The sequence below is a fragment of the Ascaphus truei genome, chromosome 1, assembly GCF_040206685.1.
Source record: "Ascaphus truei isolate aAscTru1 chromosome 1, aAscTru1.hap1, whole genome shotgun sequence".
Lineage (NCBI taxonomy): Eukaryota > Metazoa > Chordata > Amphibia > Anura > Ascaphidae > Ascaphus > Ascaphus truei.
This window is the reverse complement of record NC_134483.1, coordinates 506,312,168-506,327,054: the sequence shown is the minus strand read 5'-3', so window position 1 is coordinate 506,327,054 and position 14,887 is coordinate 506,312,168. Positions and strand designations below refer to the sequence as shown.

The 14,887-nt window shown below is 40.9% G+C and overlaps 1 protein-coding gene across 9 annotated transcripts in view; it reads left to right on the top strand.

Annotated features, from left to right (window-relative positions):
* The window catches only part of ABLIM2 (actin binding LIM protein family member 2), a 248,534-nt gene that overhangs the window by 208,934 nt on the left and 24,713 nt on the right, over positions 1 to 14,887 (top strand). For all 9 annotated transcript variants that reach the window (XM_075569883.1, XM_075569890.1, XM_075569935.1 and 6 more), the window contains 3 exons: positions 4,528 to 4,582; positions 6,445 to 6,509; positions 6,674 to 6,754. In XM_075569883.1, coding sequence (XP_075425998.1) covers positions 4,528 to 4,582; positions 6,445 to 6,509; positions 6,674 to 6,754 — 201 coding nt within the window. The remainder of the gene's footprint in view (positions 1 to 4,527; positions 4,583 to 6,444; positions 6,510 to 6,673; positions 6,755 to 14,887) is intronic.

Sequence of the window (14,887 nt, the reverse complement as noted above, 5' to 3'; positions counted from 1 at the left end):
CCAGACAGATTCAAGTCCTTTTGTAGGCGTGGGCACACAAGAAAGGATACTTTCCCTCCTTTTGATCGCCATACTCCATACAACTGAGGGTGTGTTTCTCTGCATTCTGTACTTTCTTTAGTGGGAACAGCCGTTGCTGATTGTTGTTCACTGTGCTTGCTCCCCCTGGTGGAACTTAAAGGAGAGGCACGCTCTATCACTGAGTGGTTCTGGCTCTGCACTGAGTCACTCACATTGCGGGGGCGGAGCTCTGGTTTTCCCGCCAGTCCTGTGCAGATTTTTGCAACACAATTTAGTGCAGGCTTGCAGTCAGCAGCACGTGTGCTCTCCTGATTTGGCAGGAGATGCCATTTTAGGTGTGACTCACTGGATGAGGGAGCCTCCATTTTGATCACAGTTCTGTTAATTTCACTAGGGCTCTTTGCATAGATAAGAGGGTAGCCTCCTGGTGGGGCACCTAGGGCTGATAAAGTCAGAGGGGCATTTTCCCAGCATATATCCTGCTCCGCCCTCATTAGTACGGCAGCCCAGTAACGAGGGACGCCATTCTTATGGTCTATCCCCACAATTGGTCTAGACCCAGGAGTTTCTTTAGGGCTTTCCAGATTCCACTCATCGGCACACGTGTGGAAACATTCCCTACGGCTACCACGTGGCTGGGTTCCTCGTGGAGCTTTAAGGCCCATTCGCTCACTTGTTGCGGCGTGAGCACAGACATGATGATTGGGACAGTAACCAATTTAGAATACTTAATAGGGCACCCCAGGTCTATCTCAGCAGCGCCTCCAAATGTACCGGGTATTCCCCCACCCAATCGCAGTTATAGTGTGAGTGCGGAGAACCTACAGTTACCGGGTGTGGTGCTTTACCTGTTAAGCTCTCAGGAGGGCTGAGCTTCCGCCACGGGGAACCTGGGGCAAGTATATTATGAGTAACCCTGTACTCGGTGCAGCGCCTCCACCTGCGATGGTTCCCAGCAGAGCGGGAATTGTTCCTCGCAGGACACATACAAATAACCACATACACTGGATGGGACCTAGCAAAGGGCTTTACTGACCATTGATGGCAACTTCAATAATACTCTCTTTGCATAACAGGCAACAGATCAACAGGTGTCCCTCTCTAGAGGAGACACTAACTAATGCGTCTCGCAGGACGCTCCCATCTAAACCGGGTGATCCCACCCCGTGTCCAATAATCCCCACAAAATGTTCCGCACTCTTATAGAGAGAGGATATGTGTGACTGCGCAGTCACTAGTGAAGCTAATAGGATCGTTGGTGCACTTGTTGATAAGGGTTACCTGCAGTGCTCGGGCCTGCAACTGGCTTCACAAAGGATCCGATGACAGGAGAACACCAGAACCACCATCAGGGACGATCCCATGCGGAAAGCCTCTGCAGCGGCAGCGGAGGTCTGCGCCCAACCTTCTGAACGGATGCGCAGCATCTGCTGAGTCCCTAACTGACTCTGTGAACTAAGGTGATGCTCGCTGCTACTATAGGCCGTCCCTACAGCACAGAAACCTTAAATGGCTTCAGGGGAAACTCATAGGGGCCTACGGGGTAGCCTGTCCTATGCAGGTGGGTCGCAGACCCCCTGCACCCACACTACCTCTCCCGTACCACCCGGGTCCCCTCTGATTAACTCCTACCTACTACTCCCAACACCTGCAGCAACGCACTGCAACCTCACACGATGCCTTCTTGTCAGCCCTCACAGCACTGACAGCTGTGACCTGACAAGACGCACACACAAACGAACCTAAGGGCAGAGTCCCTAACCTAGGGGCCGTCCCTTATTAACTACCCACTAACCTAGTGGGGAGTTGGGCCTGTCTGGGGCCTGGGGTTTCTTTGGCTTAGTACAGCAGAGCCCTGCTCTGTGTACACTACCTTCCCCAATCTCTTCCTGGATCCAACTGACAAAAACCCTGTCTGCACACAACATTGTTGCAACTCTGCAGCATGAGAGTCTGCCAGCTCTATTGGCTTCAATGCTCCCTGTGACCAGGGTGAAAGTGCAGTCCCCAGAGGCTGCTGGGAATTGTAGTCCTTGGCACAGCTATTTCCTATGGGGACCGCGTGCGCGATCTTTACTGCGCATGTGCGACTCTGTAGTGGCCGCCGCTACGCTTAACTGCGCCTGCGCAACCTCCCAGAGCTCCGGCACACTGGCGATGGCCACAGCTACCCTGGCCAACCTCTGCGCATTGCGCGAACCTCGCGCCGCAACCAAGATGGCGGTGCCCACCGGAAGAAGTCGCCGTCCCCTTCCCCCACTGCCACAGGGGTAAGGCAGGGGGCAAAGGAAGATCAGGGGAACCGGGGGCGACCCCCTTACATATATATAATATAATGTTTGTCCTGTTACTCCTACATAACTTCTCCCATTGACACTTTCCAAATCGTAATCTGATATAATAGTGCAATATTGAAGACACATAACATGTTCAAATGCTAATGTTAGTGTTGGTTTAACAGCACAAAAGCATTTTTGTCCCGCAATATGGGTTATGTATCAAAGTAGTCCTGATGGTACATCTAATGCAAAATTGTAAACAAGCGGTACAGTATTTATTATTAATAGGAATCTAATTGAAAGCAATGTTTTTTTTTCTTTGAATTTTTTTGTGCTGTTTGTTGAACTATTTATTTCCCAGTTTTGTAGCCAGGAAAATGTTTACACTTAACTCACATTGATTGAATGGACATAAAATTGTTTGTTAAATTGACTCTGTCCAAAGAGTTTTGAATATGCAAGTTACACAGCACTGTGCAGAGATTATACAAGACATGAACCGACTAGCACTCTCTCTATCCACCTTTAAGACCCACTTTAAAACATACCTGCTGAACGAATCATAGGAGTAGCTCCCATGGCTAATACTATACACCTGATACATAAAGCTTGATCCCCTGCAGGTGCACTTACCAGAATGCCCTCCTACTCTCTCTGTACATTCTTCCCACCTACCAATTAGATTGTAAGCTCTTCGGAGCAGGGACTCCTTTTCCTAAATGTTACTTTTATGTCTGAAGCACTTCTTCCCATGATGTGTTATTTGTCATTTATATGATTGTCATGTATTACTACTGTGAAGCGCTATGTACGTTAATGGCGCTATATAAATAAAGACATACAGTACATGCATACAGTACATGATGCAGGGAAGAGTAATACAAACAGAGATAAGTACATAACAGATAAACTAACAAAATACCACTGTGGGAAAGAAGTCCTTGATTCCAAGAGCGCACCGTTATTGTGACATACAGAGACAGAAGTACAGGAGACAGGAGGATACTTTTATAGGGCCAGGTTAAGATGTATGCGTATGCAGTGGAAGTAGGTCATGTGGCACGTAATGTCAATATATGAAAGTACTGTGCTCCTGCTATGTTGTTTTGTTTCATTGGCACCAGCTTACAATAGGGAAGCTATTGTAGCTATCAGTAGGAGGAGATAGATAGACGCTAAGAAACATGTTATAATGGGATTGATCAAAATCTGAATCTCTCACTGTTTTACCTTTACAGAAAATATCCCACCCCTCACCCCCCCAAAGAAAAGCCAGATCTGAGGTAGTGTAAATAGATTTAGGGCAAGTTTAGGAAATTAAGACGTCGCCTTAAAGCTGATACAAATAGCAGGAGATCCATGACATGTTGGAATAGGCAGACCCCGTTTCATTAGCTTTGTAAAGGTGCAATGCCCTGAAAAATTGTATGTATGTAAACTGTTGACCTCGAAATAAGCAGAGGCTCAAAATATGCACTTTTGTTAGTATACTAAAATGCCCACAGTAGGCATCACAGTAGGTGCTTTCCTCTGGAATCATGGTTTGCCACACCAGCCTCAGATACTATCAGAGAGGATTTTCTGAATTCATAGGTCCAGATTCACTAAAAGGTGCTAAACTTTTGCACACCTTAATCCCATTGAAATGAATCAGTTAAGGTATCATACACCTTAGCACCCTTTAGAGAATCTGGGCGATGGTGGGGATGTATTTTATTGTGGGGAAAACACCAAACCCATCCCTTTTGAAGCATTACCTTTTTCCTTCTGGGGGGTTATACCACAGGCAGAACTACATTATCTGTTTTTGGTTACATTTTGCATCATCCCAGGGAGCCGTAGTTGATATCACGTCCTTAGGTACAAGTGTTTCCCTCATGCAAATCTGCTGTTTTCACACACTATTCACACACTATAGCACCAGATTTATCAATGAAAGAGAACAATAATAAAACACGGGTTTCTTCAAATAAGCATATGCTACTTAGAATCATGGTATAAAAAAAATATAGATTTTATTTCATATAGTGTGGTGTGGCCTGTATCTTCATTTTCGTAATTTCTCTGCTCTCTTTTTCATTTAAATACTAAATTGATCATGTAGCCGAATCCCAAAATAACGTTTTCCTTGAGCATGTTTCCTTTCCTTTCTTTGTTACAAAATATATGATCAATAAAAGGTTATGATCTACTTTTCCAACAACCATTTTTTTCTCTCCTTTTCCAGTCTGCCAATTTTGGCCAATACCATTTGGAGGATGATTCCAGCTGGGGCATGAGAGGTACAAGACCATCTGAAATAATTATAAATATTATTATTAATATTTACTCAAAGTAGTTGCTGCTTTTTATCCCATTACAAGGAATGTTAGTCTTATTTTCCATGTACTGTGAACTCATCACAGTAGTACAACACATTGGTCAGTTTGGAAGCAGCAGAAGCAGGAGATCATGAAAGTTATACTATATTCCATGTAGTGACCGCCGTCAACCCTACAGTACATGCTTTCCAGTAACGTTTACATACTGAAATTACTGATGTAGGCCCCTATTCCATAAACTCTGAAGTGACCCATTAGACTGTAACCGCCCCCCAAAAAATGCCATTCAAGTCAGGTGGCGGTTTCCAGCCAATCAGCGGACTTAAACAAGCCTCTAAGTCCCCCATTGTCAGGAAAAAAATAAAAATGGAAAAAGGAACCGTGCTCGAGCATTGCTGCATTATCACTGCCTTGGGAATGTCATGAAAAGGACGTTATTGTCCGCATTTATGTGTTGCATAAATACCGGGCAATAACCTGAATATCTTTGAAATTAATCCATCTGGCAAGTAGAGATGTAAAACTGCTTTAAGACACGAGTGCAAGATTATTCACATCTACATCGGAACAATGTCGATATTTATATTTAACAGCAAAGCTTCATCGTCACTTTACTTTTTTCCTTATTTATGCACATGCAATTCAGTGCGCGTTTTCGTAAAAAAGGCAGAATATTGTAAAGCAAAAATAATATAAAGTAAATAAGCACCCAAACATACTAAATTGAAGCAAACCTAAAGAAAAATGATTTGATTTCATGTATTTGTATTCTGTTCGCCTCTGCTATCAGGCATCAAGTTAATCCCCCTAGTTCAGAGGACATGTATATAGCTTTCAAAAATCAAGGCAATTCCAGGCACTGTTCACATTGCTCCTTATAGCATTTATTACAAATCACATGTGACTTGCAAAATGTACATTCCAGGTGGGTATTACTTTTAAAGCTAAGACTATATTTGCAATGCAAAATACTGTAGCAAATAAATTACTTTTTATCTCCAAAACATAGAGTTCAGAGCAGCCTGAGGGTCCTTATCAGATGAACCTCCTTCATCAAAGTGAATGTCTCCTAAGCAACGTTCCAGGTCACCGTGACCCTTCATCAGATTCATTCCGAGCCTTGATGTTACATTAGGGATCTCGTGAACCAGGTTCCCGGGCAACTGAAATGTTACATTTGGGATCTGATGACCCAGGTTCCGGGCACCTGAAAAGTTACATTAGGGATCTAATAATCCAGGTTCCAGAGAACTGACACATTACATTAGGGGACAGTCACCTTGATGACGATGGTCCATTTTATATGGACCCTCATCCTACTGTGAACTCTGCATTTTGAAGATACTGTAAGTGACATCGTATTGGCTCATTTCATATCAAACTTATTCTTACCTCTAAAGTATAGACCCATTAACTTCACAGGCAGTCCACCGACGATAGTATAAGACTCTCATACTGTAGATGGCATCATGTTACTCTCTATTGATGAGGTGAAGGGGGAAATCCCGTCCAGCATTGAAATACATTTTTGGGTATAAAATGGGAACCGGTGTGTTGTTTGAAGCAGAACTGCCCTATTTCATGGGCTTTTCTATTCGATAGCACCCCGGTCACAGTTCAATTAATGACCCACTCCCCTAGAGTGTCATCATAACTGTGCCCAGGACATACCTAAAAAGAAGAGGTCGCTCTCAATGTGATATTTCCTGGTAAAACATTTTATAAATAAGAGTGTGCTACTGTATCCATGTATACCTCCTAGTTCACATCCAAGTCCAAGTCTTATTTTTAAAGCCTGTTAACATTTTCCATTCTTTTTACAGAGTACAAGGTAAGAGGTGCACGTCGAGCACAGACAGAATCCCCCGATTCTTCTCTACCTAACAAGGTTAAAACTGTCACTACCTTTCTGTTGATCTTACCACATGCAATGTTGTGTATGCCAAATAAGGATTCAAGTATGTACAATTTCAATCAATTCATTACAATGTTAACCCTTGCAAAGCACATCTCTAAGTTCCTTCTTGTTTCTTGCATATATTTTGGAAACAGGTCTATCCATATGAAATGATGCTTGTAACCAACCAAGTGCGGGTGAGGCTGCCTAAGGATGTCGACAGGGCCAGACTGGAGGTAAAAGTCACAGCATTTATTTACATTTATGAAAGTAGCTTTTTCCTTCTTAGTGAGCATGGCACCAGAGCCAAATTCTAGTGTGATGCCACCTTACCACCTATTCAAACGAATGCTCCACAAGTTGCCATAGCACTGGTTAGAAAACATACATGCCTAGTTGGTGTTTGAGATATACACTCAAAAGCAGTTCCACATTGAACATTTGACCTCTGTTCCTTATAGCCATAGCAGAAGTCCAAGTCTATCTGCAGCAAGTGAGAACCTACAGCAGAGAGACTGCACCAGATTTATTAAAGAAACTAATGGTATTTTGTCGTTTGATAAAACCTGTGCAGTATTTTTTCCCCCACTAGTTTTGTAGACAATGCAGTCAGTGAAGTACAGGAGCGGAGCACAGCGGCAGTGAAAAACGGGGTCTGGCATCAGCAAAAATGTTAAAAAGCTTTTATTAAGTGAACGTGGGGGGGGGGGGTCAGAACACACTCTGACGCGTTTCGGGACGGATCCCATTATCAGATCCTTGTTAAATTTGATAAAGGGATCCGTCCCGAAACGCGTCAGAGTGTGTTCTGACCCCCCCCACGTTCACTTAATAAAAGCTTTTTAACGTTTTTGCTGATGCTAGACCCCGTTTTCCACTGCCGCTGTGCTCCGCTCCTGTACTTCACTGACTGCATCGTTTTGCTATCTCCAGCGTGAGGCACGCTCATCAAGGGGTTGGGACTGCTGTAATATGTGAGTACTCTGCCTGTTATGCCTTCATATCTCATTCAGTTCATGCTAGTCTCAGTGTTATAGTTGATTGACCCGTCATGGTATATATGTTAGGTGTGTCAGCTGTTCACAGGGACAGATACATGACTTTATGCTAACACACAGGCACTAAGCTATTGAGTCTCACACAGCATTTATTTGTTGCATTACCCCCAACCTACAGTGAACATCATTATATATACCTAATCTGCTTCATCTGAGCACTGATTTTTGGGACTTGTACCCATAAAACCACTAGTTTTGTAGACAGGAAACTTTGATAAATGACCCTTCAGAAAGATCATCCACGTTATGTGGTTTATATAGTACATGATGCATATGAGTAACTCAATTGCTGCAAGCTATCAGCAACACCATGTAACAACGACAACATACATGGTGATTATTAACTTCAATGCTGTTTATAAAGACAGCATTTTAGTGCAAAAGTGGATTATGGGATACACATAAAAAGGTAATCCAAGCGGCACTGAAAAAAAAAAATATATTTTTTTATATATGCAGCCTTTGATTATCTAAATTGAAAACCAATTACCTACCTAAGCTGATTTGTTCTCCTGTGATCGATCAGCACAGATCCTGCTTCCCAGGGTTCACTAAATGGCTGCCTTTCAGTTTCAATCAATCCTTCAGTCAGTGTAACTCAGCAGCTACAATGTATTCTTTTACTGCTGGGAATGTTGGCAACAAATGATCACAAGCAGGAAAGTGTTTAAAATATCTTGCACTTCTAGGGAAGTGCTAAAATCTGCTTTAGAAATCAAAGATAATCAGTATATTAAAATGGCATTAAGAGTTTAAATCAACATTTTTTTAAGCATCTAATACTACAGAACTGATTAATTATAACACACACACACACGTGTAAGATATTACACAGATTGCTCCATTAAAATGTAATGAATTTCCTTCTGATTTGTAGTTTGTATATTTTAAATCAAACCCGGAATATTGCTTCTAGCAACGTATCAAATATGCTTTTATTCTGAAGCAGGAGTGGGCGTGCTTTTTCCACACCCACAAATGATGGGGTAATTTTTTTTTTACTCTTAAGCCTGTTAATAATAATATTTTTCCAGCAGGCTAAACAATGCCTGAGGTTTGTGGGTATCAGTCATTGAGAACCATGTTTGTTCAATTTGGTGCTTGTTCCCTGCACACTTCAATGTGTTTCTCGCATGATTGCTGAGCAAGGGGATATTGATTTCAGTGTAAGAAAGAGAGCAATTTTTGGGGAAACCGAGATTATAAAGATACATCTGAGGCAAAGGAGAAGTGAGAAAAGCAACAACAAAATCCTTACCCATCTGGTTTTAGTGAATTACATCCTTACTTTCAACTAGTAAGAAATCAGCCGGCTGGCTGGGATAAAAGTGCTGCTTAAATATTGCTTATTTTAAGAAAATGTACAGTTTGCTTTGGACAGATAAGGGGCTTCTTGGTTGCCATTCCTAATAATCTGTGTATTGTCCTCAGCCAGGGTTGCTATTTTTTTAACATTCAGTTTGGTTAGTTTGCTCCAGCCCAGGTGTGGCCTTTGGTTTTATTATTCAGAGGAGCTCCGACTTCAAAGGTAGCATGGAGTTCTGCAGAAGAAGAATAAACAGGACAGCTTGTTTAAACCGTGCATGTGTTAGGAAACTTTAATACAAGGCCACAGGGTTTGTGCAAAACACTTTGAAGTGTAGAACACCTGCATCAATACATTTATCTAAAGGGTGGAGACGCATAGTAGAATTATAGTCGGCATGTAATGTTGTAACCCACTGCGGGATTATTTTGTGCACAATACATGTCGCCATCCCAATATGTTACTTTATGCAAATTCAATGTAGGTTCTTCATAGATTTTATTATAGTTTACATAGCCTTTGAAACCTTCTTCAGGTGTAATATATAGGTTCCTTCTTGCGCAAAGTACATTTAAAGGAGACACCTTGGAGGTTTTCCAAAGTTTTGTATGCTATCACTTAATCTATGAAGAACTCTAATATCTAAAAGGTGCCACAACCTACATCAAATCTGCTTTTCTCCAGGACCGATACATCTAAGAGAACTTTGAACTTTCTGTAACAAATTCCATGGCATCCTTGTTAAATTTGCAGTCAATATCGTCTTACAGTAGTTTTTATTGCTGTATTTGTGGAAGCTACGGTTGTGTAATTAAACAGTTTAAACTATTTACGTCATCAAAAATAATAAGCATGTGAGTCATATAAATTACCTATGTTTTGCAATCACAAAATTTTAATCTTTACAGGAATGTGCAGTGAGGTGCAGTTTTGCAGTTCTCTGAAAAAATGACCCATCTTGACAGTGGAGTCAATATAATGCCTTTAAAGAAGATTACTAATCTTATTTTTATTTTATTATTTTCTAACTGTTTTTGATTTTATATACATATACATATATACACACACACACACACACATTTATTTATTTATTTTTGTGACATCTCAGTCCCAGCGTAGGATCTTATGTCCAGATCAAAGGCAGGAAAACTTAGCGTTTGTGCACAGGAGGGTTTATTTACAAGGTATAAATCAGGAATAGGATTAAATCATAACACAAAACATAAACAAAAGACCTAACTCCTTTCAGGAGTTCTGACTAATACAGCTCAGTCCCTAACTAACAGTGGGAGAACTAGCCTCTTTTCCCACATTACACTCTGTACCTGCAGCTTTCCACTTGCAGTCTCTCACAGGGCTGTCTGTGTATGTGCCTTCAGATCAGCACAGCAGCAGCACAGGAAACTGTATGCCTTTTACATGGTACCCGATTAATTAAGGCTCAGGTGTGAGGGAAGGGAACATACCCTGGAAGGTGCTGGGTCCTATGTACCTCCCCTCAAACACATTCTGCTTCATTACATCACAATATGTATATATATTATTATTACTACTTTAGTCATGCAAAGAGCCTGCACAAGAGTGTTCACATGGCAACGTATGCTGCTTTCTTTCTCACTAGCGCATCCCTATCAAGAAGCACAGATCTTATTTTTGCTGCAGACTTCCTAACATCCTTATTCCTAACATCCTTATTAGAGACGTCTCCGGATCCTGAGTCTCACTGATAAATCTGTTTGAATTCCAGTATTGTAAGAAAGTGGCAGTGGCGAGCAGCCAATTTAAATTCAGGAAACAAAATACCCAATTTAAATACCAGCGAAGAGAAGAAAAGCTAGAGAGCTTTAAACCGGCACCATGTTGTATGGCTTGGTGAAATATTTACAAATAAATTATAAATAAGGATGGGGGAGCTGCACCTTCAGAGTCACCATGAATAGCCTTGTGGTTGAATGCCTGTCTGTCCTTGGGAAGAATGGGCAGAGCAGAAATTCATCCTTGACCTCAAGCTTTCTACTACCCATAGGATATAAGGGATATTTGCCAAAACGTGAATCTAGTTTTTAAATAGAGGAAATAAAGACCATACTGTGTGGTTGCTTTTGCATGTATGATCTCACCACAGTGGCATTCCCAACATATTATTAGATTTTAAATGTTGAGTGAGTTTGCTGGAAAGTATGGATACTGCAGTGTGTTGCCAGCAACAGTTCAATTAGACAGAATGTAAATGAAGCTGCCCATTTTCTTGTTAGAAGGGACAGAGAGCAGAGTGTGGATATGGTAGAATAAGTTGTAGCTTATTATATGATGGTTTACTATATTATATGATGTTGTTGCAGAGGAAGGATAAAGGGACTGGTTCCTGTTAGTGGACATTTTAAATTGTTTAGAACAAATACAAATACCACTTGTGGGTACATAGTCATTTCTCAGACAGGTCTGCAACCCAGTCTTTCCCCATTTGCCCTTAGCATACAGTGCTTACCCAGCGATTTCTGGGTAATGACATGCAAAAGAGCACAGTGTGTCACTTTACTACATATCCATTTTAATGTGGACCCTTAATGTGCCTGCCACATTACACAGCTTGTTCAGCACAGCTGGGGTTAAAGAAGTGCATAGCCAGTAAACCTACTCAGACAGCTTTTTTTTTTTTTGAGAGCTAGCCCCTCCCCTGTTATGCGAACTGAACATAGCTACAGGTTGTTGGCTTGAATATACAAGTGCCGGAGGCTGAGCTGAGAATTCCCTCCACGGCATATAGAAGTGTCCTGTGGTGGATCCTGGTGTCCTTCCACTCACATATACATCTGTGTTGACCTTGGCTGAGGTCATTTAAACTTACCATCCTGCTCTCCCACCTGCACCTTGGGACTCCGGTTAAAACACGTCTCCCTCTACCTGTGCTCAGGTTATTCATACTGTGATTTTATCATCTACACTTGTGCGTGTACATTTTATGGTTTCAACAATCAATATATGTAATAAATTGTATTACGCTATGGGGCATGCGCTGCTGCTTTTTGTCGTTTGCCCTAAAAGCTTATGCCCGTAATATTACACAGCTTTTTCAGCACAGCCCGAGTTAAAGAACTGCATAGCTATCAAACCTACTCACAGACCTTTTGGGTCTCATCAGGGCGAGGTTGGTTGCTGGCTATTCAATGTGAAATAGTAGTGGGCATAACCAGACATGAAAAATGTTATGGTGGGTAAAAGCTTATAGGGTCCATGTTAACATGGACACAAAGTTAAGAGTGACTCACAGAGTGCTCTTTTGCATGTCATTACCCAGAATCCCCGGCTGCAATGGAGCCATTGTATGGTAAGAGATAATGGGGAAAGGCATGTTTGTGGACCTGTCTGAGACATGTGAATGTGCTCATAAGTGGTGTTTGTATTTGCTGTACACTGTAAGGTAGAGTATTTTGGCCCTTTTTTTTTTTTTTTTTTTACCCACAATAACTTTTTTTAATGTCTAATTGTTTAGATAAACATAAAACACCTTGGAGTTTTGTACATATTATCCTTGTCATGATGAAAAGCCCCGTTCAGTGTTTGATCATGATTACTGCAACTAAAAATGTATTTGCATCTGTTTAAATCTTGCTGTATACTGCACATTGTGTTATTTCTTCTCGTTGGAATACTCTACATGGGTGATTATGGCAATTAGTGATACCTTCAGCTAAACTACTACGTGTTGACACTACTTAAGTGCCTTCTTCAGTTCTAAACAGTTTTTTGGATTACAATTTTACAACTTGTTTTAACTTCTTTGAATAATAACTTTCCCTTTCTGACTATTCCACTTGGAAACCTACTTTAACCCACACAGGTCAACATGTAAAAACTGTTATTGCGGACTTATGGGAGGAAATTATGGAGAATTTATAATATTCTATTGACATGCATTGGGGTAAGGGAACCTTTTTCATGGAAAACATTGAAAACTTATCATTTTTTTAGCCCAGTATCAATCTCTTGTCAAAATGTAGGAAGAAAGTTGGCTAGCACACCTAACGAATCTTTACTGAAAGACTTCCAACACTAAATGCTGTGCTGTGGTTTAATAGTTGCATTTGTCCTTGAGGAGCGTACACTTGTCAAGGGCAGTCATTGTTGTTGATGGCATAAAAAGAGATTTCTTCATGTACAGTGGCGAGAAAAAGATTGTGAACCCCAATGATTATTACGGAAATGCCATCGTTTTTCCATGATAACCTACTTGAATCAAAACCAGTCTTTTGTTAAATATCCCATAGGGTTTATATTAACCAATTCCATATCTTTTTAAACAAAATTATGTATGAATTAGACAATGAGTAATTAAGAGTCATGGTATATGCAAAAGTAAGTGAAACCCCTGTTTTATCAGATAAATGAAAGGAGATAATTAGATTTTGGTGTTTAAATAATTAGGTAGATTTCGGGTGGTGATTTTGGGAGGCCCCACCCTATATAAAGATCAGAAACTTTATGAGTTTGGTCTTCACCATACAGGTGTGTGGAAACATCATGCCACGATCAAAAGAAATCTCTGAGAACCTCAGAAAAGCTGTTATTGATGCTCATCAGTCTAGAAAGGGTTATAAAATCATTTCTAAGTATTTGGGGTTCCACCAAGCCACTGTCAGACAGTCTACAAATGGAGAATGCCACTCTACCCAGGAGCTGTCATCTACTGTACCAAATCTTTCCAAGAACAAACCAGCAAATCATCCAGGAAGACCCAAAGAACCTCAGATTAACATCCAAGGATCTGCAGACCACTCTCACCTTGGCTAATGTGAGTGTTCATGACTCAACTATCAGAAAAAGGATGAACAAGAATGGTGTTCATGGAAGGATAGCCAGGTGGAATACACTGCTCCCTAAAAAGAGCATTGCTGCCCATCTGCGGTACGCCAAAGAGCACATACTCTAAACGATCCACAAGAATTCTGGAACAATGTTCTCTGGACAGACGAGTCAATGGTAGACCTTTTTGGCCTCAATGAGAAACCAATGAGAAACTGCGTGCGAACAGAAGAACATCATCCCAGCCATCAAACATGCTGGTGGGACTGTGATATTTGGGGCTGCTTTGCTGTGTAGGACCTGGACAGCTTGTTATCATTGACAAAACCATGAATTGTGCATTATATCAGAAGATTCTAGAGGCGAATGTCAGGCCATCCATCTGTGAACTGAAGCAAAAGTGGATCATGCAGCAAAACAATAATCCTAAACATACAAGCAGATCTTCAAAAGAATGGCTGCAGAAGAAGAAATTCAGTGTTTTAGTCAAAGTCTGCACCTAAACCCCATCTAAATATTGTGTTCCACCTATTTGTATTTTGGTTATGCAGTATATTCATCTTGCCAATCTTGTTATTTAACGCATGTAGTGCCTATTTTGGGTCCCAGCCTTCCACCCCCACTCCCCCCCCCCTTGTGTGTCTTTGGTTTTATATCGTTTTTTATACATTAAAGTTTGTTTTTTCAGTAGTGGATATTTTGAGTGCTCCTTTTTGAGACTTTTTTTGTCTTTTTCTGTCACATTAACCTTTGTCTCAGAGCACCGACCATACTCTTACATTTAGAGTCTATTTTTTGGTCTTAGTAATACCCTTTATCTTGAGGTGTGTATGCGGAGTCTATCTGTGTGTGTTATATATATATATATAACACACACAGATAGACTATCTATATATCTATATATATATATCTATATATATAGATATATAGATATATATAAATATATATATATATATAGCAAATAAACAAGAACAATAGGCACTCCGTCGGGTAAAACAAGATGATGGGTGCAAATCCTGTAGAGAATAAATAGGCAATACAATACCGTGTTTGAGACGAATATCAAGAGGCAGCACTCCAATAGATGGTCAAAAAAGCTTTGCATTATTAAGACATCATAACCAACGTTTCGGTCCCGCATGTAGGACCGAAACGTTAGTTATGATGTCTTAATAATACAAAGCTTTTTTGACCATCTATTG